The 22803-nt window shown below is 43.8% G+C and overlaps 2 protein-coding genes across 3 annotated transcripts in view; one reads left to right on the top strand and one right to left on the bottom strand.

Moving 5' to 3' along the window:
* Positions 1 to 1342: 1342 nt before the first annotated feature.
* mettl21a (methyltransferase 21A, HSPA lysine) lies at positions 1343 to 22283 on the bottom strand. 2 transcript variants are annotated; one of them, XM_078403660.1, is made up of 5 exons: positions 21977 to 22283; positions 21263 to 21442; positions 7661 to 7835; positions 6200 to 6311; positions 1343 to 3571 (listed from the first exon to the last, which is right to left on the bottom strand). In XM_078403660.1, exons 3-5 carry the CDS (start codon positions 7805 to 7807, stop codon positions 3174 to 3176), a joined length of 657 nt encoding a protein of 218 aa, XP_078259786.1. In that variant the 5' UTR covers positions 7808 to 7835; positions 21263 to 21442; positions 21977 to 22283; the 3' UTR covers positions 1343 to 3173. The 2 variants fall into 2 exon arrangements, with proteins under 2 accessions (XP_078259786.1, XP_078259787.1); XM_078403661.1 differs by lacking the exon at positions 21263 to 21442.
* ccnyl1 (cyclin Y-like 1) overlaps positions 21799 to 22803 on the top strand; it is a 66261-nt gene continuing 65256 nt past the window's right edge. The window contains exon 1 of the mRNA XM_078403659.1: positions 21799 to 22329. Coding sequence (XP_078259785.1) covers positions 22137 to 22329 — 193 coding nt within the window. The 5' untranslated portion in view covers positions 21799 to 22136. The remainder of the gene's footprint in view (positions 22330 to 22803) is intronic.

Here is a 22803-nt window from a genome sequence, read left to right as displayed (position 1 = left end):
TTCCTCTTGTGAAGGTGTTAAGCAGCCAGGGGTACAGTTTCACCTGTGCCAAGTATTGACCAGCACACATATTGGTTCCCTGTCATGTTTGTGCCCAGCATTTATCAGGCCGAGGACATTGCTGTTGCAGTTACTTTGTCAGGGTGCTAAGCCCAACCATCTACAATTGCTTTATGAAAGGCATTAATCCAACATAAAGATAGAAATGGGAATGTTCACTGACAATTTCTCAGACTAACTGCATTTGTGGCTCTTCGGGTAATTCAATAATCAATGGCCACATGCAGTGTCATCTGGACATCATGCAGAATTCAGCAGACACAAAGCAAGTTACATGCCATCAGATCGCTATCTACCACAAGAGTTTAACCACATCCTTTTTTTCTGAACTTTGTGGGACATCCATATCCCATTAATTCTTTCATTCAAAAATACAAAGCATTTTACATAATGTTGTGAGTTACTTCCCAGAAATACTATCAGACGTTTGACAGATAAATGGTGTACTGAAGTGCCTTTACCAGCTTGATGCTTGGCTGCCTAATAAAGAAGGACCTGGCTAAAGTTGATTGGAAAGGGACCCTAGCAGGAATGATGGTGAAGCGTTTCTGGGAGTAATTTGAAAGACAGAAGATAATTTCATCCCAAAGTGGAAGAAACTAAAGGGACAATGAGACGGCCAACAGACCCGACAATGTGGCTGACAAAGGAAGTCAAAGACAACATAAAAGTAAAAGAGAAGGCATATAATATTGCAAATATTAATGGGAAAGCTAGAGGATTGGGAGCTGTTAAAAACTAACAGAAGGCAAAGAAAAAGACAATATGGGGAGAAAAGATGAAATATGAAGGTAAGCTAGCGAGTAATATAAAAGAAGACACCAAACATTTCTTTGGATATATAAAGAGTAAAAGAGAGTAAGAGAGGAAAGATAAACTAAACTGAACTGAGGTAATTATTCTGTAAACTGAAAAGTCCAATAACCTGACATCTAATGTGTTTTTTGGAAATCCTAATGGTTTGCCATCTGCCACACTCATTACTCAGTACAGTGAGCCAGGGGTACAGAGCATAAGTGGTATGTATAACTGATTCCTTTGTTAGCATCCAGTACATCATGTCTCAGTAACATTGGGTAGGTGCACGTCCAAAACCAGACCACCAAATGCTTGTCTACTTTCTGCTCCCTCTAAACTGGCCAGCTTCAATGGAAAAATTACTTTTCTACAGTGTAACATATTTAAAGATGTGAAAACATTTTGGGGTATTAATAGAAGTAACATCCAACAGTGTGGAAAATCTGTTATTTAAAAAAAATCCACGGGCAAAATGTCATCTTAAAAACAATAGCTTCTTTATTAGACTTCTCACAGGGAATTTCTTGGACACAAAAACACAGAGGTTGAGACCAAATTCTAGAAAGGTGACCCATTCTGGATCTAAGAAAGAAGAAGTTAAGCATTATGAAATATATCTACATTTTTGAATATATTAATGTCTTTGGTCATTGTTGTAAGATTCCAAATACGCAGGCAGAGCAAGTTCCACAAGACATCAGTGTGGTAAATAACCAAGTTGTCTGTTTTAGTGATGTAGGTTAAAAGATAAATGTTCAACATTTCAATAGGGAACATTTTAACAGGGATTGATTAAGCCAACAAGTGGTGTCTCAGCTTAACAAGCCATGGAAAAGATAGCACCTGAGAGTGCAGCACTCCTTTAGTACTACACGGGAGTTTATGCTCAAGTCCTCATAGGCTGGGGTATTATTAAGCTATTACAGAATTACAATAAGCGTTTTTTTAAATAGACCCACATGGGAAGAACATCTTGAATATGTTTTTTTAATTAGATTTCTCGCTGGGAGTCCCTTGGACTCAAACACAATGATTGAGACTGGATTCTATAATGGTGATATGACACATTCTGGTTTTAAGAAAGAAGGATCAGAGCACTTAGTCAATAGCAGGCGGATGGAAGTGTTGGGGGTAGAGGTGAGGGTGGAGGTACAGAAATACCAACAAAATGATCAAGAAGGCCAATGTAATGTTAATTTTCCCTGAAAGAGGCTGAAACACTTGAGGCATTGAGAGATGTGGTTCAAAAGTAGGCCCAATGGCCCACTGAGTCCGTAATGACTATCAAACACCCATTTTCATTAATTCTACATGAATCCCTTTTTTTATTCTCCTCCTACTTTCATTAACTGCCCCCAGATTCTTCCACTCATGTACATACTAGTGACAATTTACAGTGGCTGATTACCAACCAGCACATCTTTGGGGTTTGGAAGAAAATCCTTGTGGTCACAGGGAAAACATGCAAACTCTGAACGGATAGCACCAGGAGTCAGGATTGAATTTGAATCATTGGCACTGTGCGGCAGTGGATCTACTAGTTTTTCTGCCATGACCGCATTCCCTGCCCCACTCAATTTATAATAGAAGTAATTTTCAATTGTTCAGAGCTCTGGAATTCGAAAGAATATACTTCGTAATGAAAAGGGTCAAACTGCGATGAAATTGTAAAGACTAGTCTTATAAATCCTTAAGTACAAAAGGTTAATAGATAATCTAATCAAGGCTTTTAAGGTAATTAAAGGATTTGATGAAGTGTTTGGAGATGTTATTTCCTGTTTTGGGGGTGGGAAGTTCATGACAAGGGCAAGGCCATTGAGGAATTAATTCGGGACGTACTTCAAACAATGGATAGTGGTAATCAGGAACCCTTTCCACCACAAAGCTGCTGAACCGGGTGCCAATGGGATATTTAAACATTTTTCAAAAAGCAAGAAAAAACCCTGCATGTTCTGAAGTTGTGAAATAAAAACAAATTGCTGGAGAAACTCAGCAGGCCAGGCAGCTTTATGTGGAGAGAGAAAGTAACAGTTCAGGTTCCGGGTCTTTCATCAAGACTAACAAAAGCCCTGAAGTGTTCTCTTTGCATTGATGCTACCTGACCTCCAATGTATCTCCAGCATTTTATGTCTTGCTCTGGTTTCTATTGGATAAAAATTGGATAAAAATCTATTGGATTTATAGGTTAAAATTGTAATGTCAAAATCTAGATCTTAGCTCACTGAATAGAACAGGCTTGAATTGCTGAATGGCTTCTTCCTCTTCATTTGTCGACCTGACCAGTAGTCCTATACTACATAATGACTTCCATTTCCTCAGAGTTCTTCCTTCAACTTTATTTTCTGTGCCTTGTAAATGTGAACATCTCTCTTGCTGTCATAATGAACTCTCTCCACTGCAAAGTGACTTTCAAGCATCTTCAGGAAGTTGTGGTCCCGTTCGTACCGTATGCGGCAGGACAGCAGGATTATGGTCCTTTCAGAGCTGAGATATTTCAGAGTCTCCAGCAAGGCTGGGAACGTCTCCTCCAAATAAACCACATCAGCCCCCAGGATAATGTCATAGCCGGCGGGCTCGAATTTGGAGAGGTTTATCCCCCAGGTCAGTTCCTTGACCCGCACCCTGCCTCGCAGGTCATCAGAGATGTTATCTTGCACATTAGACTCCAAGAACTGAAGCGTTACCTCCCTATCCGTGACTGTAACATCGGCACCTGGTTTAAGTCCAACAAGGAAATAAAAACTGTGTTAAAACATGTAATTTTACAGTGATGGATGGAGGATTAAATACTTCTTTTACAACAAATAACTGTCAGTCTTCATTTATATATCTGCTCTAATATTTTTTAAGAACATGGGTGATCTTTTCACTCAACGACATTATCCTGCACCATCTTTATATTCCTAAATTTCTTTAATATCTAGAATGTATTCCATAAATGTCTCCACGACTCCTCCACATCAAACCCCACCCATCCTGGAGTACAGAATTCTAAAAATTAACTACCCTACACATGAAGATTATAACCTCGACAACAGTTAAACTTTCATCTCTCCCACCTTCCTTTATCTCTGCCTGGTAGCCAATTAAATTTTTAGCAGGTTGGGCAGCATCCTGGGAAAGAGAAGAAAAGCGAATGTTTCAAGCCTTTGACCTGTTCCCCTGAAAGATCATTGATCTTAACCGTTAACTCAGTTTTCTTCTCTCCTGATGTAGTTTCATTCGCTGAATACTTCCAGCATTTTAATGTATTTCTAATGTCCAGGACCAGCAGTAATGAAGATAAAAAAACACACTCCCTCAACTCTCCGACCTATCATCCAACTCCGACGTTTTGCGCTTGCGCTGCCCTAGCAGCTGCGGCTTACCTGCAGTCCGTCTGTCTTTGTGTTTTTATGTTGTTTTTTTGTCTTGATTGTACTGCAAATGGGATGTAGTTTTTTTGAGGGTTGTGTACTATGGGGGGGGGGGGGGGACTGTAAATGTAAAGTCTCTTCCGAACGGAGACGCAACCTTTTGTTCTGGGTCGTGTCTCCGTTCCCGCTGCGGCCTACCATCGGCCATGCACCTGGAGCTGGCGGCCTCCACCTGGGACTCGCCTTTGGAGGCTCTGTCCGCGTGGACGTCGGAAGCTCGCAGCCCCCTGGGTGGGGGCCGACATCGGGAGCTCCGGCAGCGGCATCGCCCGCCCCGGATCGCCCGCTGCGGACCTTTCACCGTCCGGCGTGGCCTGGAAAGTGGCAACTACAACAGCCTGACCGCGGGAGAAGACGGCAGGGGAAGAGAAAAGACATTCTGACCTTCCATCACAGTGAGGAGGTGACTGGAGGAGACTCACTGTGATGGATGTTTCTTTTTGTTTGATTGTGTGTGTTATTGCTTATTTTTATTGCTCTTGTTGTTGGACTGTGGGTAATCTTTCATTTTACTGCACATTTATGTGTATGTGACAAATAAACTTGACTTGACTTGACATTGGGTTTGTTAAACATCACTCAAATTGCAACATAAATGAGAATGGAACAACCATTCTATAAGTTTATGGATTCTTTTGTGAAATGCAAACTAGTTTCAAAAATGTGGATCCACTGACTCCCAGTTACCTTGACTACACCTCCTCCCATCCCTTACTCTAAATTTCTCAGTCTCTACCACATTTCTCCCAAGATGAGGCTTTCCATGCTAGTACATTTGAGATGTCTTCTCTTCAGTGAGTGTGGTTCCCCCTGCTGTTGTGGATGAAGCCCTCACCTGTGTCTCATCAGTGCCCCATAGTTCTGCTCTCTTCCTCCCTCTCCCTTCGATGGAACAAGGATAGAGTTCCCCTGATCCTCACCCTTTCCCACCTGCCTCTGTATCCAACACATCATTCACTGACATTTTCAGCACCTTCAATGTGATCTCACCATGTCTTTCCGTCGCCTGCCTTATCCACTATCCGTAGAGACCACTCCCTCTGCAACTCCTTGATTCACTCATCCCTACCCACATAACCACCACCTCTCCAGGTAATTTCCCATGCTTCCACAGGAGATGTAACACCTGTCCTGACATCTCTCTCACTTCTATCCAGGGACCCCAGCAGCCCTTCCAGGTGAGACAGAGGTTCTCATGAATTTCTTCAAATCTCATCTACAGCATTCGGTGCTCCCGATGTGGCCCCCATTATATTAGTGAGACCCAGTGAAGGCTAGGTGACTGTTTCGCCGAACACTTGGGTTCTGTCTGCAAAGTGCTGGATCCCCCAGTTGCTAACCATTTTAAATCTCCTTCTCATTCTCATATTGATGTTTCTGTCCCGGGCCTTCTCCATTGCCGAGCAAGTCCATACGCAAACTGGAGGAACAGCACCTCATGTTCCAGTATAATTCAACATTATGATCATTCAATTCTCTCATTCTGAGTAAAACCATCCCTCTCTTTCTCATATCATCCCCTCCTCACCCTAATCAGCAAACACTTCTCCTATCTCTCACCCACCCCTAATCATCCTGCTCCTTTCCCCTCCTTTGTATGTTCCTCTCCCATCCCTGAGTTTCCCATTTCTTCCCCCCTCATCTCCCCCACCCCTTTCCCTTCCACTCCTTCTATTCACCCTTTTGTCTCCTTGTCTAGCTTTTGTTAATTACTCCACCCATCTGCCAATCAACCCTCCTTTACCTGTATCCACCTGTCACTTTCCTGGCTTTATCCAGCAAACCGCCCCCCATATCTCTTTTCCAGTTTCAATCAGTCTGAAGGGTCCTGACCCAAAATGTTGTCTGTCCAGTCGCTTCAGATTTCCTCCAGCACTTTGTGTTATGTTGTTGGTAGTAAAGACCATTAGTAATCCAAAACCCACCTAGATGTGCTGCAACTATTCCAACCAATCCAGTTCCTGCTCCCAGCTCTATCACAGTGCGGTCTTGTAGCTTTATCGCTCCCAGTTCAAGGAACGTGCAAAGTATCACTGCCTGAAACACAAAATGTTTATATTTCTGTTGCAGTTAAAGCATTCCTATCACTTTTTTTCTTTTAAAACAAAAGTTCTTGAACATGAAATACATTTTGGATTGTTTTGTTGATAAAATTCAGTATTCCATTGGATTATCTGATTATTCCCCTAAATCATAGTCATGGAATTATACAGGACAGAAACAGGCCTTTCAGCCCAATCGTTGATATTGACCAAGATGACCATCTTTAGTTTAATTTTAGAGATACAGCGCAGAAACAGGCCCTTCGGCCCACCGGGTCTGCACCGACCAGCGATCCTAGCACACTAACACTACCCTACACACACTAGGGGCAATTTACATTTACACCAAGCCAATTAACCTACAAACCTGCATGTCTTTGGAGTGTGGGAGGAAACCGAAGATCTCGGAGAAAATCTCGCGTCACGGGGAGAACGCACAAACTCCGTACAGACAGCTCCCGTAGTCGGGATCGAACCCAGGTCTCCGGCGCTGCATTCGCTGTAAGGCAGCAACTCTACCACTGCACCACCGTGACCGCCCTAAGCTGGTCTCATTTGCCTGAGATTGACCGATATCCCTCCAAACCTTCTCTATCCATGTACCTATCCAAATGTCTTTTAAACGGTGTTATTGTACCTGCCTCAATCATTTCGTCTGGCATATCATTCATATACATACCATCCTCAGTGTGAAAACATTGCTCCTCAGGTTCTTATTAAGGCTTTTCCTTCTCAACTTAAACACATGCCATCCAGTTCTTGATTCCCCAAGCCTGAGAAAAAGGCTGTTCATTCCATCTCTACCCCCTCATTATTTTTATACATCTCTCAGCCTCCTATGCGTCAAGGGATGAAGTCCTAGCCTGCCCAATCTCTCCATATTACTCAGTCCCTTGAGACCTGACAATATCCTCATAAATAGTTTCTGCACACATTCCAGCTTGACAGCATTTTTCCTATAGCAGGGTGGCCAAAATTGTACACAATATTCTAAGAGTGGCCGCAAGAACGTAGTGTACAACTGCAACATAGCATCCCACCTTTCATGCTCAAACCCCTGACGCAGGAAGGCCAATGTGCCAAACATTTTCTTCGCCTCCCTGTCCATTTCTAACACCACTTTTAGGAAACTAAGTACGTATACTCCTCAGTCCTTCTGTTCGAAAACACTCCCAAGAGCCCTAATGTTCACTGTGAAAGTCCTACCCTGGTTTGACTTCCCATAATGCATTGCCACATACTTATTTGATTTAAATTGAATTTGTCATTCCTTGGCCCACTTACCCATCTGATCATGAGGTGTTGTACACACAATTAGATGTGAATTTGTACTGAAATACTTACTGCATCCCACACCACTGCTGCCACTCCCAGCTGTTTCCAGTCCTGCCTGATCACTATGTCCCGGTTAGCAAACCGGAAGGTTGCAGAGGCTTCATGGAATTTCCGGAGTTCCGGGATCATGGCATTATCGTAGGGCAGTAAAGCCATTATGATCTAGCCCGGGGTTCCATTTATACTGTGAAAGAAACAAATATTGGTGTTCAAACAGCACCTTTCCCACGACCAGAATGGTCTAAGAGGTTTCAGGGCTTATACAGTATTTTTGGTGTGTGCTTACAGTTATAATTTAGGAAGTGAGGCATTTAATCTGCACACGGGAAGTTTCCACAGACAGTAAAGCGAAATTGCTCAAGTTATCTCTTTTTCTGAGGACAATTAATGATGCAGTATTATCAGAAAAAGGAGAGAATGTTTTCAGTAGAATAAAACCAAAAAGTGCTGGAAAGGTTGGCCATCACGCTATTAAACACTACAACCTCAAATAAGCTCTGAACTACAGTAGACTATTATTATTTTTATTGTACTATTAATAGATAATAGACAATAGGTGCAGGAGTAGGCCATTCGGCCCTTCACGCCAGCACCGCCATTCACTGTGATCATGGCTGATCATCCACAATCAGTACCCCGTTCCTACCTTCTCCCCATATCCCTTGACTCCGCTATCTTTAAGAGCTCTATCTAACTCTCTCTTGAAAGCATCCAGAGAATTGGCCTCCACTGCCTTCTGAGGCAGAGAATTCCACAGATTCACAACTCTGTGGGTGAAAATGTTCTTCCTCATCTCCGTTCTAAATTGCATGCCCCTTATTCTTAAACTGTGGCCCCTGGTTCTGGAGTCCCCCAACATCAGGAACATGTTTCCTGCCTCTAGCATGTCCAATCCCTTAATAATCTTATGTTACCATAAGATCCCCTCTCATCCTTCTAAATGCCAGTGTATGCAAGCCCAGTCGCTCCATTCTTTCAACATACGACAGTCCCGCCATCCCGGGAATTAACCTCGTGAACCGACGCTGCACTCGGAGACCAAAACTGCACACAATACTCCAGGTGTGGTCTCACTAGGGCCCTGTACATCTGCAGAAGGACCTCTTTACTACACTCAACTCCTCTTGTTATGAAGGCCAACATGCCATTAGCTTTCTTCACTGCCTGCTGTACCTGCATGCTTCCTTTCAGTGACTGATGAACCCAGAAGGACACCCAGATCTCGTTGTACTTCCTCTTTTCCTAATGACACCATTCAGATAATAATCTGCCTTCCTGTTCTTGCCACCAAAATGGATAACCTCACATTTATCCACATTAAACTGCATCTGCCAGGCATATGCCCACTCACACAACCTGTGCAAGTCACCCTGCATCCTCCCACCATCCTCCTCACAGTTCACACTGCCACCCAGCTTTGTGTCTTCTGCAAATTTGCTAATGTTACTTTTAATCCCTTTATCTAAGTCATTAATGTATGTTGTAAATAGGTGCGGTCCCAGCACCAAGCCTTGCGGTACCCCACTAGTCACTGCCTGCCATTCTGAAAGGGACCCATTAATCTCTACTCTTTGTTTCCTGTCTGCCAACCAATTTTCTATCCATGTCAGTACCCCTCCCCCAATACCATGTGCTCTAATTTTGCCCATTAATCTCCTATGTGGGACCTTATCAAAGGCTTTCTGAAAGTCCAGGTACACTACCTCCACTGGCTCTCCCTTGTCCATTCTCCTAGTTACATCCTCAAAAAAATCCAAGCATGATTTCCCCTTCGTAAATCCATACTGACTCGGACTGATCCTGTTACTGCTTTCCAAATGTGCTGCTATTTCATCTCTTATAATTGACTCCAGCATATTCCCCACCACCGATGTCAGTCTAACTGGTCTATAATTCTTAAAAGGTGGAATAACCATTGGCTAACCTCCAATCCACAGGAACTGATCCTGAATCTTGGAACACTGGAAAATGATCACCAATGCGTCCACGATTTCTAGAGCCACTTCCTTAAATACCCTGGGATGCAGACCATCAGGCCCTGGGGATTAATCAGCCTTCAGTCCCATCAGTCTACCCAACACCATTTCCTTCAGTTCCTCCATCACCCTGGGTCCTCTGGGAGATTGTTTGTGTCTTCCTTAGTGAAGACAGATCCATAGTACCTGTTCAACTCGTCTGCCATTTCATTGTTCCCTATAATAAATTCACCTGTTTCTGTCTTCAAGTGACCCACATTTGTCTTAACTATTTTTTTCCTCTTCACATACCTAAAGAAGTTTTCATTATCCTCCTTTATATTCTTGGCTAGCTTACCTTCGTACCTCATCTTTTCTCCCCGTATTGCCTTTTTAGTTATCTTCTGTTGCTCTTTAAAAGTATCTAAATCCTCTAGCTTCCTGCTCATCTTTGCTATGTTATAGTTCTCTTTTATTTTTATACTGTCCTTGACTTCCCTTGTCAGCCACGGTCGCCTCCTACTCCCCTTAGAATCTTTCTTCCTCTTTGGAATGAACTGACCCTGCACCTTCTGTATTATTTCCAGAAATACCTGCCATTGTTGTTCCACTGTCATCCCTTCTAGGGTCTCTTTCCAATCAACTTTGGTCAGCTCCTCCCTCATGCCTCCATAATCCCCTTTTCTCAACTGTAATACTTCCGATTTTCCCTTCTCCCTTTCAAATTGTAGATTAAAACTTATATTATGGTCACTACCTCCTAATGGCTCCTTTACCTTGAGTTCCCTTATCAAATCCGGTTCATGACACAACACTAAATCCAGAATTGCCTTCTCCCTGGTAGACTCCAATACAAGCTGCTCTAAGAATCCATCTCGGAGGCACTCCACAAATTCCCTTTCTTGGGGTCCAGTACCAACCAGATTTTCCCAGTCTACCTGCATGGTGAAATCTCCCATAACCACCGTAGCATTATCTTTGCGACATGCCATTTTGAACTCTTGATTCAACTTGCACCCTATATCCAGGCTACTGTTTGGGGGCCTGTAGGTAACTCCCCATTAGGGTCTTTTTACCCTTACAATTCCTCAGTTCTGTCCATACTGACTCTACATCTCCTGATTCTATGTCACTCCTCACAAGGGACTGAATTTCATTTCTTACCAACAGAGCTACCCCACCCCCTCTGCCCACCTGTCTGTCTTTTCGATAGGTCGTATACCCCTGAATATTCAGTTCCCAGCCCTGGTCCTCTTGCAGCCATGTCACTGTAATTCCCACAACATCATACTTGCTAATCTCTAATTGAGCCTCAAGCTCATCCACTTTATTTTTTATACTTTGTGCATTCAAATACAACACTTTAACTTTGGTATTCACCTCCCCTCTCACTATTGGTCCTGACCTTACTCTCTTATCCCTTCTTGAACTTTCCTTCCCATTAAATCGGGAGTCTTTTGCAACTTTTCCTGTACTCACTTCCCCTTTAACTCCATCTTTATATTCCCAATTTGTCAACCCCTCCCCCCCGCTATTTAGTTTAAACCCACATGTGTGGCACTAGCAAACTTGCCTGCCAGAACGTTGGTCCCTCTCCAGTTAAGGTGTAACCCGTCCATTTTGTACAGGTCACCCCAACCCCAGAAGAGATCCCAGTGGTCTAGAAATCTAAATCCCTGCTCCCTGCACCAGCCCCCCAGCCACACATTCCCTATCTCCCTGTTCCTGCCCTCACCAGCACGAGGTACAGGAAACAATCCAGAGATAACTACCCTAGAGGTCCTGTTTTTCAGTCTTCTTCCTAACTCTCTAAACTCATGTTGCAGAACCTCCTTCATCTTCTTCCTGACGTCATTTGTGCCCACGTGCACAACTACTTCCGGCTGTTCACCTTCCCTCTAGAGGATGTTCTGAAGTCGGTCCGTGACATCTTGAACCCTGGCACCAGGGAGGCAACAGACCATCCTCAAGTCTCTCCTGCTGCCACAGAATCTCCTGTCCGCACCTCAGACAATGGAGTCCCCCACCACTATGGCTCTGCCCAACGTTGGTATCACTTCATTGCCAGGATTGGAGCCACCGACCTGTCTGCCGCTCGGACTGGAAGTGTCTTCTGCCCCCGACAGCTCCCAAGAGGGTTGTATGTGTGTATATATACACACTGAACTTTTTTTTCTCTCTCGTTTATTATATTGATTATAGAGTACTATATTTACATATCCTATTGTGCTGCAGCATGTAAGAATTTAATTGTACTATCTAGGGCATAGGACAATAAAACACTCTTGACTCTTGATAGGTCAGAGAGCTTCTGTGGAAACAGAATTGACATTTGAGGTCTAATATCCTTCATCAGATTATTTTCTGTCATCCTGAGATGGGGTGTTAATTTAACATCTCCACACTCATGTGCTCTAACATATTCGGTTGACTAAAAGCCTTCTGCTGTTCTTCTTGAATCACATTAAACCAGAGAACAAAGAGATAAATGTGTTCTGCTAACTCTTCATAAATATGTGTGTGTTAAATCTCGGGTTTTGGAAGAATATTGATTTACAAGCAAAATTCTATAGATATTGGCAGTTGAAATAAAAGGCAGAAAATACTGAAAACTTCCAGGTTTGATTAAATGGTCTCCTCAAACCACTTTTACAAATTTGCAAATGACACCACCGTATTGGCCGGATCTCAACAATGATGGAACGGAGTAGAGGAAAGAGATGGAGAGCTTAGTCACATGGTGTCAAGACAACAACCTCTCCCTCAATGTCAGCAAGGCAAAGGAGCTAGTTATTCAATTCAGGAAACAATTCAGGTACATGTCCTAATCAGCATCAATGGTGCTCAAGTGGAGATGGTCCTGACCTTTGAGTTCCTAGGCATGTGCATCAACAATAATTTGTCAGGGACCCAACGACATTGAAGTTACGCCCAAGAAACCACACCAACATTTCTACTTCCTCAGAAAACTGAGGACATTTGGCATGCCTCCAATGACTCTTACAAACTTCTACAGATGCACCATAGAAAGCATTCTATCGGGATGCATCACAGAGAGCTGTAAACATAGCCCAGTCCATCACACAAACCAATCTCACCCCCAGCAACTCCATCTACACTTCACCTTGCCTCAGGAAAGCAGCCAACATGATCGAGAACTATTATCACCCTTTCATTCATTCTTCTCAACGTTGGACAGAAGATACAAAAGCTAGAAAGCATGAACCGCCAGATTTAGGATTAGCTTCTTCCTAACTGTTATCAGACTATTGGATGGTCCTCCCATAATCTAGAGTGTAGTCGTCCCAATTTTCCAATCTACCTCATTGTGGACCTTGCACAGTATTGCTATAATACTGTAATACCATACTCTCCACTCTGGTATGTCACTCTTGCACTACCTGTTAAATTTGTGAATGGCTTAATTGCGATGTGCAATTAAATCATTAATATGATTTGACAAGATAGCATACAAAATAAAGCTTTTCATTGTGTCTTGGTGCACATGACAAGAATAAAATGACACCAATAAATAAAAAGAAAAAAATGATTGGGGCTCTTAACATGTCAGCCAACTGAGATGCAGAGTTGCTGCTCAACCTATTAAGTTATAGTGTACTTAATGTTTTAATTTAATGTTTCCAGCATTTGTTGTTGTTTGCTTTCCAGTTATAATGAAAAATCTCTATTTTTCTCTAGATAGAAGCTGCCTTTTCTTATGAACATATCCAACATTTTCTATTTTTAATGATGAATTCTGATTCTTAGGAATCAGGTTGTATTTCCTATTGTTAAATATTTATGAGGGAGAAACAGCGACAAATAGTCTGTATGTGCCTCTGTTTGTTGAGAGCACCCTTTTCATTATAAACAACAGATACTCTGTTTTGTAGCAAGAAATAAGAAATGGGTGAACAAAATCTATACTAATCCCAGACGGTGAACAGTCCCAGGAGGCATGGGGCATAGCATTAGTGTTGCTGCCTGACAGCGTGCTTGCAGCGCCAGAGACCTGGGTTCGATACTAAGCACAGGCGCTGTCCGTTCGGAGTTTGTACGTTCTCCCCGTGACTGTGTGGGTTTTTCTCCGAGATCTTCGGTTTCCTCCCACACTCCAAAGACGTACAGGTTTATAGGTTAATTGGCTTGGGTTTGTATTAGTGTAAATTGTCCCTAGTGTGTGTAGGCGTGTTAATGAGCGGGGATTGCTGATGTGTGCGGACTCGGTGGGCCAAAGGGCCTGTTTCCCTGCTGTATCTCTAAACTAAACTTTCTGTGCTTTATCCTTAACTCCTTGTTAGGCAGTCTCCCACGATTGAGGAAGTCTCCCACGATTGAGGATTATCCTCTGATTCTCTAGCTTTTCCATTGGAAGGGACAGAAGATGCTTGGCAAGGCAAGCAGTTATATAGCTTGAGAGACGGCGTATTCTTCCCGCCACTCAGGCTGGTCTTCTGTGTACTCTCAACACCTGGTCTTCGGGATCTCGGTGCCATTCTGAAGGCTCCTTCCCCACTTTGAAGGTCAGGAGCCAGGAATTAACCTTGAGGCAATTGGGATGTTGTGCTTTCTCATAGTCATAGAGTCTTACAACATGGAAACAGGCCCAACTTGCCCACATCGGCCAATAAGGTCCAGCTACGCTAGTCCCACCTACCTGCATTTGGCCCAGATTCCTCTAAACCTGTCCTATCCTAATACCTGTCTAAATGTTTCTTAAACGTCGCGAAAGTACCTGCCTCAACCACCTCCTCAGCTTGTTCCTTACACCTACCACCCTTTGCGTGAAAAAGTTACCCTTCAGATTTTTATTCAATATTACCACCCTCACCTTAAACCTATGCCCTCTGATTCTCGATTTCCCTACTCTGGGTAAGAGACTCTGTGCATCTACCCGATCTATTCCTCTCATGGTTTTATACACCTCTATAAGATCACCCCTCATCCTCCAGCATTCCAAGGAATAGTCCCAGCTTGCTCAACCTCTCCCCATGGCTCAGGCCTTTGATTCCTGGCAACATCCTCGTAAATCTTCTCTTTACCCTTTCCAGCTGGACACCTTTCCTATAACATGTTTCCCAAAACTGAACACAAGACTCTAAATGCGACCTCACCAACACCTTATACAATTATACATGATCTCTCAACTTCTATACTCGATGATAGGCAAAAAAAGCTGGAGTAACTCAGCAGGACAGGCAGTATCTCTGGAGAGAAGGAATGGGTGACCTTTTGGGTCGAGACCCTTCTTCAGACTGGTCTCAATGCTCAGACTGATGAAGGCCAATGTGCCAAAAGCCTTTCTGATCACCCTATCTACCTGTGATGCCACTTTCAAGGAACTATTTACCTTTATTCCTAGAACCCTCTGCTCTACAACACTCCCCAGAGCCCTACTGTTCACTGTGTAGGTTCTGCCCATGTTAATGCTCCCAAAATGCAACACCTCATATTTCTCTGTATTAAATTCCATCAAACATTCCTCAGCCCACCTGCCCACCTGACCAAGATCCTGCAATTTTTGACAAACATCTTCACTATTTTGAAAGATTAGGGGGCTTACTTAATTTTTTTTCTCCCCCCACTCTCCTGAAAATCGCTTCCCATGAGAGAGCTTGTTTTAGTGGGACTGTTGAGGAACCTGATGGCAGTCATGTAATAGGGGCCCTTGAGCATATTAAGGGTCAAAATGCTGGGAATCTTGGCCTAAGGATGTCCTTAGTACATTTGGTTGATTTTGCAAAGTGAATGCTGGCAATATTGATCCAGTGCTTTGCTCCAGAAGCACACAGGAGGGAAGGGATGGATCATTTTGTGCTGGGCTTGATGTCCTGATCTTCAAAGACCCTTTCCTCAGTTGCACTCAGTTCCTCAGATGGTTAACTTTGTTGGCAACGTCTGCTCTATTGACAAATGACTTCCAAGTTGTGGGCAATAGTCCACAAGTCAAGGTCTTGAAGCCAGTTGGAGGACAGTGGGTTAGGTTGGATGAGATATTGCTTTGCAGGTGTGAAATGCAACTAATCCCCCCAAATGCTTTTGTGAATAGTAGTCAGTCTTGTGGGAATTCGCAAAGACAAGTGGTGGCTGCTTACTGCAGCTTGACTGCTTAGGTCGGGGGTGGCCTTCATTCTGAATGCAGTTTTAAGAATTGTTTCCTGTTAGTTCCGTAGATTAGTTCCACCCCAGGAGGAAGCTCATAATAATGTAATAAAAATAATGTAATTAAAAAATGAACTACAAATGCTGATCTATACCAAATTTAGACACAAAATGCTGGAGTAACTGCGGGTCAGGCATTTCTGGAGAAAATGGATAGGTGACATTTTGTGTCGGGCCCCTTCCTCAGGCAGCTTGTCAGAGATGATGAGCAGTACTGATTAAGGAAAGTATTGGGTGATGTCACAGCCTTAATTGACATAATTCTACACTGAGATTGAATCAATTCTGGACCCACTGACTAGGATATGGGATTGCAAGCCATAATGAAGCAAATGTAAAATGAAATTAATTTCAATATTTTCAAGTTTGGTGCATGCTACAGTCAAGTTTGAAGTGCATGCCCCACAGGTCTTCCAGATTCTGCTGCAACCTGTACTCATTCATTCCCTTCATTACCCATTGCACAACACCTTTTGCTTTGCACATGTGTCAGTCATAGAGTGACACAGTGTGGAAACAGGCCCTTCGGCCCAACTTGCCCACCCAGCTAACATGTCCCAGCTACACTAGTCCCACCTGCCTGCGTTTGGTCCATATCCCTCCAAACCGGTCCTATCCATGTACTTGTCTAACTATTTCTTAAATATTGGGATAGTCCCAGCCTCAACTATATCCTGTGCCAGCTTGTTTCATACACTCACCATCCTTTGTGTGAAAAAGTTACACCTCAGATTCCTATTAAATCTTTTCCCCTTCACCTTAAACCTGTCCTCGATTCACCTATTCTGGGCAAGAGATTCTGTGCATCTACCCGATCTATTCCTTTCATGATTTTATACACCTCCATAAGATAATCCCTCATCTTTCTGCGCTCCAGGGAAGAGTTACCAGCCTACTCAACCTCTCTCTGTAGCTCAGGCCCTTTAATCCTGGCAACATCCTCGTAATTCTTCTCAGTACCCTTTCCAGCTTGACAACACCATCTCCCAGGATCTCTCCTGGACTGCAAATACTACAGCAGTAGGTAAAAAGTCACAGCAGAGACTGCACTTCTTAAGACTGCTCCGGAAAAACAAACCGAAGGAGAATCTGCTGGTGACCTTCTACCGCTCCACCATTGAGAGCGTACTGGCATACTGCACCATAGTGTGGTATGCTGGCTGCTCAGCTGCAGACCAAAAGGCCCTCCAGAAGGTTCAAGTCAAGTCAAGTCAAATTTATTTGTCACATACACATACACGATGTGCAATGAAATGAAAGTGGCAATGCCTGCGGGTTGTGCACAAAAAAGAATTACAGTTACAGCATATAAATAAAGTTAATAAGTTACTATTAGTGTCGACAAAAATTTAGTCTCTGGGGTTATAAAAGTTGACAGTCCTGATGGCCTGTGGGAAGAAGCTCCGTCTCATCCTCTCCGTTTTCGCAGCGTGACAGCGGAGGCGTTTGCCTGATCGTAGCATCTGGAACAGTCCGTTACTGGGGTGGCAGGGGTCCCTCATGATCTTGCTTACTCTGGATCTGCACCTCCTGATGTATAGGTCCTGCAGGGGGATGAGTGTAGTTCCCATGATGCGTTCTGCCAAACGCACTACTCTCTGCAGGGCCATCCTGTCCTGGGCAGAGCTGTTCCCAAACCAGACTGTAATGTTGCCGAACAGGATGCTCTCTACAGCCCCAGAGTAGAAGCAATGAAGGATCCTCAGAGACAATCTAAATTTCCTCAATTGTCTAAGGTGGTAAAGGCGCTGCTTAGCCTTACCCACCAGTGCGGCAATGTGCGTTGCCCACGTCAGATCCTCTGTGATGCGGACTCCCAAGTATTTAAAACTGCTCACCCTATCCACAGTAGACCCATTTATCTCCAGTGGCGTGTACGTCCTTGGATGTTTAGTCCTTCTGAAGTCCACAATCAGCTCCTTTGTTTTAGTGACATTCAAGAGGAGGCTATTGTCCTGACACCAGAGGGCCAGATCAGCCACCCGGTAGGCCTTCTCATCGTTGTTGGAGATCCGGCCCACCACCACAGTGTCATTAACACCACAGGTTATTAAGACAGCAGAGAAAATTATCGGCTGTCCACTACCTTCTCTGAAGGACATCTCCAGCTCGCGTTGTCTAAACAGGGCCAGAAATATAATTAAGGACAGCACACACCCAGGATATGAACTGTTTGCTCTCCTGCCCTCTGGGAGGCGCTACAGGAGCCTAAGGGCCAGAACAAACCGACTTAAAAACAGTTTCTTTCCCTGGGCCATAAGAACTGTGAATGGAAACACTTGACTTGACGTGACTCTCACTTTCGTCGCACTTTTTAAAATATTTTCAGCATTTTAGGTGTAAAACTCATTCATTATTTATTAGGTTTTTTATTGGTTTTTATTGATATTGGTATTTGTTGTGTTGGTTCCTATGTTTGTGCGATTGTCTTTGAACGTTTTGCACTGTCGCACTGTTTCAGATGTAGCACTTCTAATTTCGTTGTACTGTTCGTACAATGACAATAAAGGCATATTATTCTTATTATTATTATTCCTATAACATGGTTCCCAGACCTGAACAGAATACTCTAAATGCGGCCTCACCAATGTCTTACGGACAACTGCACATAACGTCCCAACTTCTATTCTATGTGATTTAAATCTTCCCTACTGTCCATTTTCCGACCTTTCCTTATGTTACTATCCTGGCCTGTATTTTCTCCAGACTCCACGACTACTTAATCTCTTAAATCACACAGAATTTAAGCCACCAAAATGGTGAAAAAGGTCATCTGGCCTGGTTACACAAACCACTTTTTCATCCAAGTTCTTCATTAATATTTCCTCCTGTTTATTTAAATTCTTCTTAACAGTCTTGTTTGTCAGAGAGCTTCACATACTCAGGGTAACTGCGTTTCTCTCGAATTCCTTGAGAATCCCGTATCCTAATCAATGAATTGATCTTGTCAGAATATGTCAATTAACATTGTGCGAGAACACTCCCATATCTACATCTTTATTTTGGAACTTCTTAAGTAGAAACAACTTCTCTGATCTACTCACTGAACCATACAAAGATTAAAAACCCTTAATCAGAAATGTTAGTTCTATTTCTTTTTCCATCAATGGAGAGCTCGGGAAAGTGAAGAAAAGGAGGACAAGTAGCAATGAAGACACAACTGGATCAGCCCTGATTTTAGTGAATAGTGGACCAACCTAAAAGGTCTGTGTAGGACAGAACTGCAGATGCTGGTTTTCACCAGTCTGAACGAGGGTCCGACCCGAAATGTCACCCATTCCTTCTCTCCAGGGATGCTGCCTGTCCCTCTGAGTTAGTCCAGCATTTTGTGTCTATCTTCAACCTAAAAGCCTGACTGACGTACTCCTGCTTTTGTTTTTGTCCTTATGTCACTGGCCCTTTAAGTATTTCCGGCATTTATCATTTCAGATTTCCAACATTCATTGTCTTTCGTTATAAATAGGATTGCTATCTCAGTTGTTCTTCACCCACACAATAAATTAAACCTTATCTTGTTGATAAGGTTTCCACAACAACAGCAAGTTTATCTGATGTTTTATAGTAACTTTGAACTTTATAGTGAACAAAGCCATTGGCCTCTTCATTCGGTGACATCTCCTTCCTCAGAATCATCCTGCCCTCATCTCATAACCCGTTATCAGATCTCCTTTTCAAATATTAATCGAGTTTTCCTTCAAAGATGGTGGACCTTACCTCAGTCTGTAACAGGTGCTTTATTGTCTTGTAGTTTAATAAAAAGTCCAACTACCTCTCTAGATTCTTGCTGATTATTATAAATTCATTTTTGTTTAATTTTATTAACCCCAGACTAACTGCATAACAAAAATTTGCTGAGTTTTAAACCACTGTATCCTTTTCTCACATTTGAACATCTTTATTTATTTGTACTCTATCCATTTTCAAATGTAAAGCTCCTCATGCCTTATATATTTTCTGGTGAGTCATGTCAGATCCTTTCTTACCTCACAGGACCAAAGGTACCTTTATTGTTCACGTCTTGCACCATAGTTCCCAACCATTCTGAAATTCTCTTGTCAGTTCTTCACCAAGCAGCATTTCACAGAACAGTTTAGTTTAGAGATACACCACGGAAACAGGCCCTTCGGCCCACCAAGTCGGCGCCGACCAGCAATCCCCACACAATAACACTATGTCAAACACAATAGGGACAATTTACAATTATACCAAGCCCATTTTCCTACAAACCTGTACGTCTTTGGAGTACGGGAGGAAACCGGAGATATGGAAGAAAACCCACACAGGTCACGGGGAGAATGTACAACCTCCTTTCAGACAAGCACCTATAGATTTAGATTTGTTTAGATTTAGATTTAGAGATACAGCGCAGAAACAGGCCCTTCGGCCCACCGGGTCTGCGCCGCCCAGCGATCCCCGCACACCAACACTAGTCCTACACCCACTAGAGACAATTTTTTACATTTACCTAGCCAATTAACCTACATACCTGTACGTCTTTGGAGTGTGGGAGGATACCGAAGATCTCAGAGAAAACCCACGCAGGTCAAGGGGTGAACGTACAAACTCCGTACAGACGGCGCCCGTAGTCAGGATCGAACCTGAGTCTCCGGCGCTGCATTCGCTGTAAGGCAGCAACTGTACCACTGCGCCACCGTGCCGTCTATAGTCAGGATCGAACCCGGGTCTCTGGCGCTGTAAGGCAGCAACTATACCACTGCGCCACCATGCCTCCCTAAATCTAAAACAAGCTATGGCTTTTTCATTATTGGAGTAGAAAAATCCAGTTGAAAGAAACAAGCCATGAGTAGCTCAGAGCTATTGCCTGGACAGACTGTCGATATGCTCCTCACAAAGACAGCAGGAGTTCAAGAATGCTGCTTGACATTCATGGCAAGAATAAGTTGAGTGTTCAGTGGCATTAATATTGCTGGGGGAAGAGACATAATTTCGATTGTTATCTAGCAGCATAAGGAAAAGATCAGCTTCAACATTAATGCCACTGCAGTTGAATAGTTTCAAATCTTAAAGCTCCCAAATGAACAATATTTGTAGGTCTTAATAATTTGAGTAGCTTTATTTGTTTGGTTGCTAACGTTGCCACGTCACATTAAGAGCTGTTGGTATTGGTTTATTATTGCCATGTGTACCGATACACAGTGAAATAACTGGGGTGAAAACGGCCCTTGATTATGTTGGTTGTTCTCCCAAGACTTTCTAAACTGTAGATTCAGTCTCGGGGGAAGGGCTGGTCTGCATGATGGATTGGGCAACATTCACAACTCTCTGCAATTTCTTACAACATTGAATATTGTTACCGAAAGGTAACAATGCATCCAATAAGATGCTTTATATGGTGCATCTGTAAGACCTGTTAGTAAGAGTCATGAGGTCACTAACGTCATTCCTTGGAATGGTGTCAGTGAATTGAAAAATGAAGATTTTTACCGTAAACAGCAAGCAAATGGACTGAAAATACAAAGATGACAGATCTTACTATTGAACAGATTGGTACGGAAACAACGTAATGAATTTGTGAAGGAAGGAACTGTAGATGCTGTTTAAACCGTAGACCCAAAATGCTGGAGTAACTCAGCGTCACTGGAGAGAAGGAATGGATTTCATCACGTAATTAATTTCATGGGCACGTTGCACTTATTCCTTTCATGGCATAGATCTGAATGGATAAACAAAGTTTATTACATTGAATCACATAAACGGTGCAAGGTTCATATTGGGAATCATGAATCAATTTAATGCAAGCAGCATGCTTTCAAAATGATCCAGCCTCACTCAGTCATTGGGAGGCTGCCCAACTTTATGTCAGGGTCTGTGTGTCCTGAACATGTGCCCAAGACCTCACTTTGAGGAGTTGGGAAAGAGGTGGGTTTTAAAAATAATAAAATCACCTTTAATTCGCAACAATGAGAACAGATGACTGACCGGGCTGCCCACCAATCAGGAGGGAGGGGGCATGTTTGGCGACGGCCAATCGCGGCGGGGTGAGGGGGCGGGCCTTCCGGTGGGCGGGCTCGGTTGCCATGCCGGGCCCCGCAGACCAGGCGCCGCGCAAAATGGCGGAGAGATGCCGCGGGGGCCCAGAGAAGCCCAGGCTGCAGGACTAAGCCCAGGGTGGACAGCATCCAGCTCAAGGTCGAAGAGATTGACATTTGCCGGAGGAGGCCGGCGGACATTCCCCTGACCCACTTACCTGCTTCTTTGTGAGGCGGCGGTGACAACGACGTTGTGTGCGTGGGGCCGCCCTTTCCTTCCTCTCCCCTCCCTCCCTCCTCCGGAGAAAAACCGCTTCGGGCCGCAGTCGTCGGGCGATTTCCTTAAATCTCCTCCCCCTCGGGACGAGCTGAGGAGCAATGGGGAACACCTTGTCGTGCTGCGTGTCGCCCGGAGCAAGCCCCACGCTTTCGGGCCGCAGTGGGCTTCGCGGTCAGGAGCTGCGGCACCAGGAGCGGACTGACGCCTATCGGGTGGAGGCGGAGCTCAGGGAACCCAAGTCGAGCCCCGGAACCAACCTGCAACACATCAGCGACAGGGAAGCGCCGGAGGGTAAGAGCCGTTACACCGTGCGGGGGGGTGCAGAACCCGACGCTGGAACGTCATAGAGCCTACCCCGAGCAGTCCCGTGGCCGGAAGAGATGTTGAGTTGTGTTCACCTGAGAGCTGGCAGTCGCCTTCTAATCCCAGACAGGCCGTCTGGAGGCCATTTGGCCCGTTCATCTTGGTAGTGTAGGAGTACACCAGCTCATTCTACGACGACCCCTGCCTTCCGCCCCATTGTTTTGCAAATATCCTTCTGAATCTCCTCCCCTTGCCTTGTTCTGTCAAACAAACGTATTTTCTCGTGCGAATTGAAGTGCTGCTTCTGATAAAGTCACCCATTCCTTCTCTCCAGAGGTGCAGCCTGACCCGCTGAGTTATTACAACATTTTGTTTCTATCCTTCCTATACTGTTGTATGACTTTTCAGTTTGAAAGACAATTATTTGAATCTCCAACGATAACATAATAGGAATAATAGCCA

This window comes from Rhinoraja longicauda, chromosome 8 (genome assembly GCF_053455715.1).
Source record: "Rhinoraja longicauda isolate Sanriku21f chromosome 8, sRhiLon1.1, whole genome shotgun sequence".
Classification (NCBI taxonomy): Eukaryota; Metazoa; Chordata; class Chondrichthyes; order Rajiformes; family Arhynchobatidae; genus Rhinoraja; species Rhinoraja longicauda.
The sequence above is the reverse complement of the archived record's forward strand: the minus strand, read 5'-3'. Positions and strand labels throughout refer to the sequence as shown.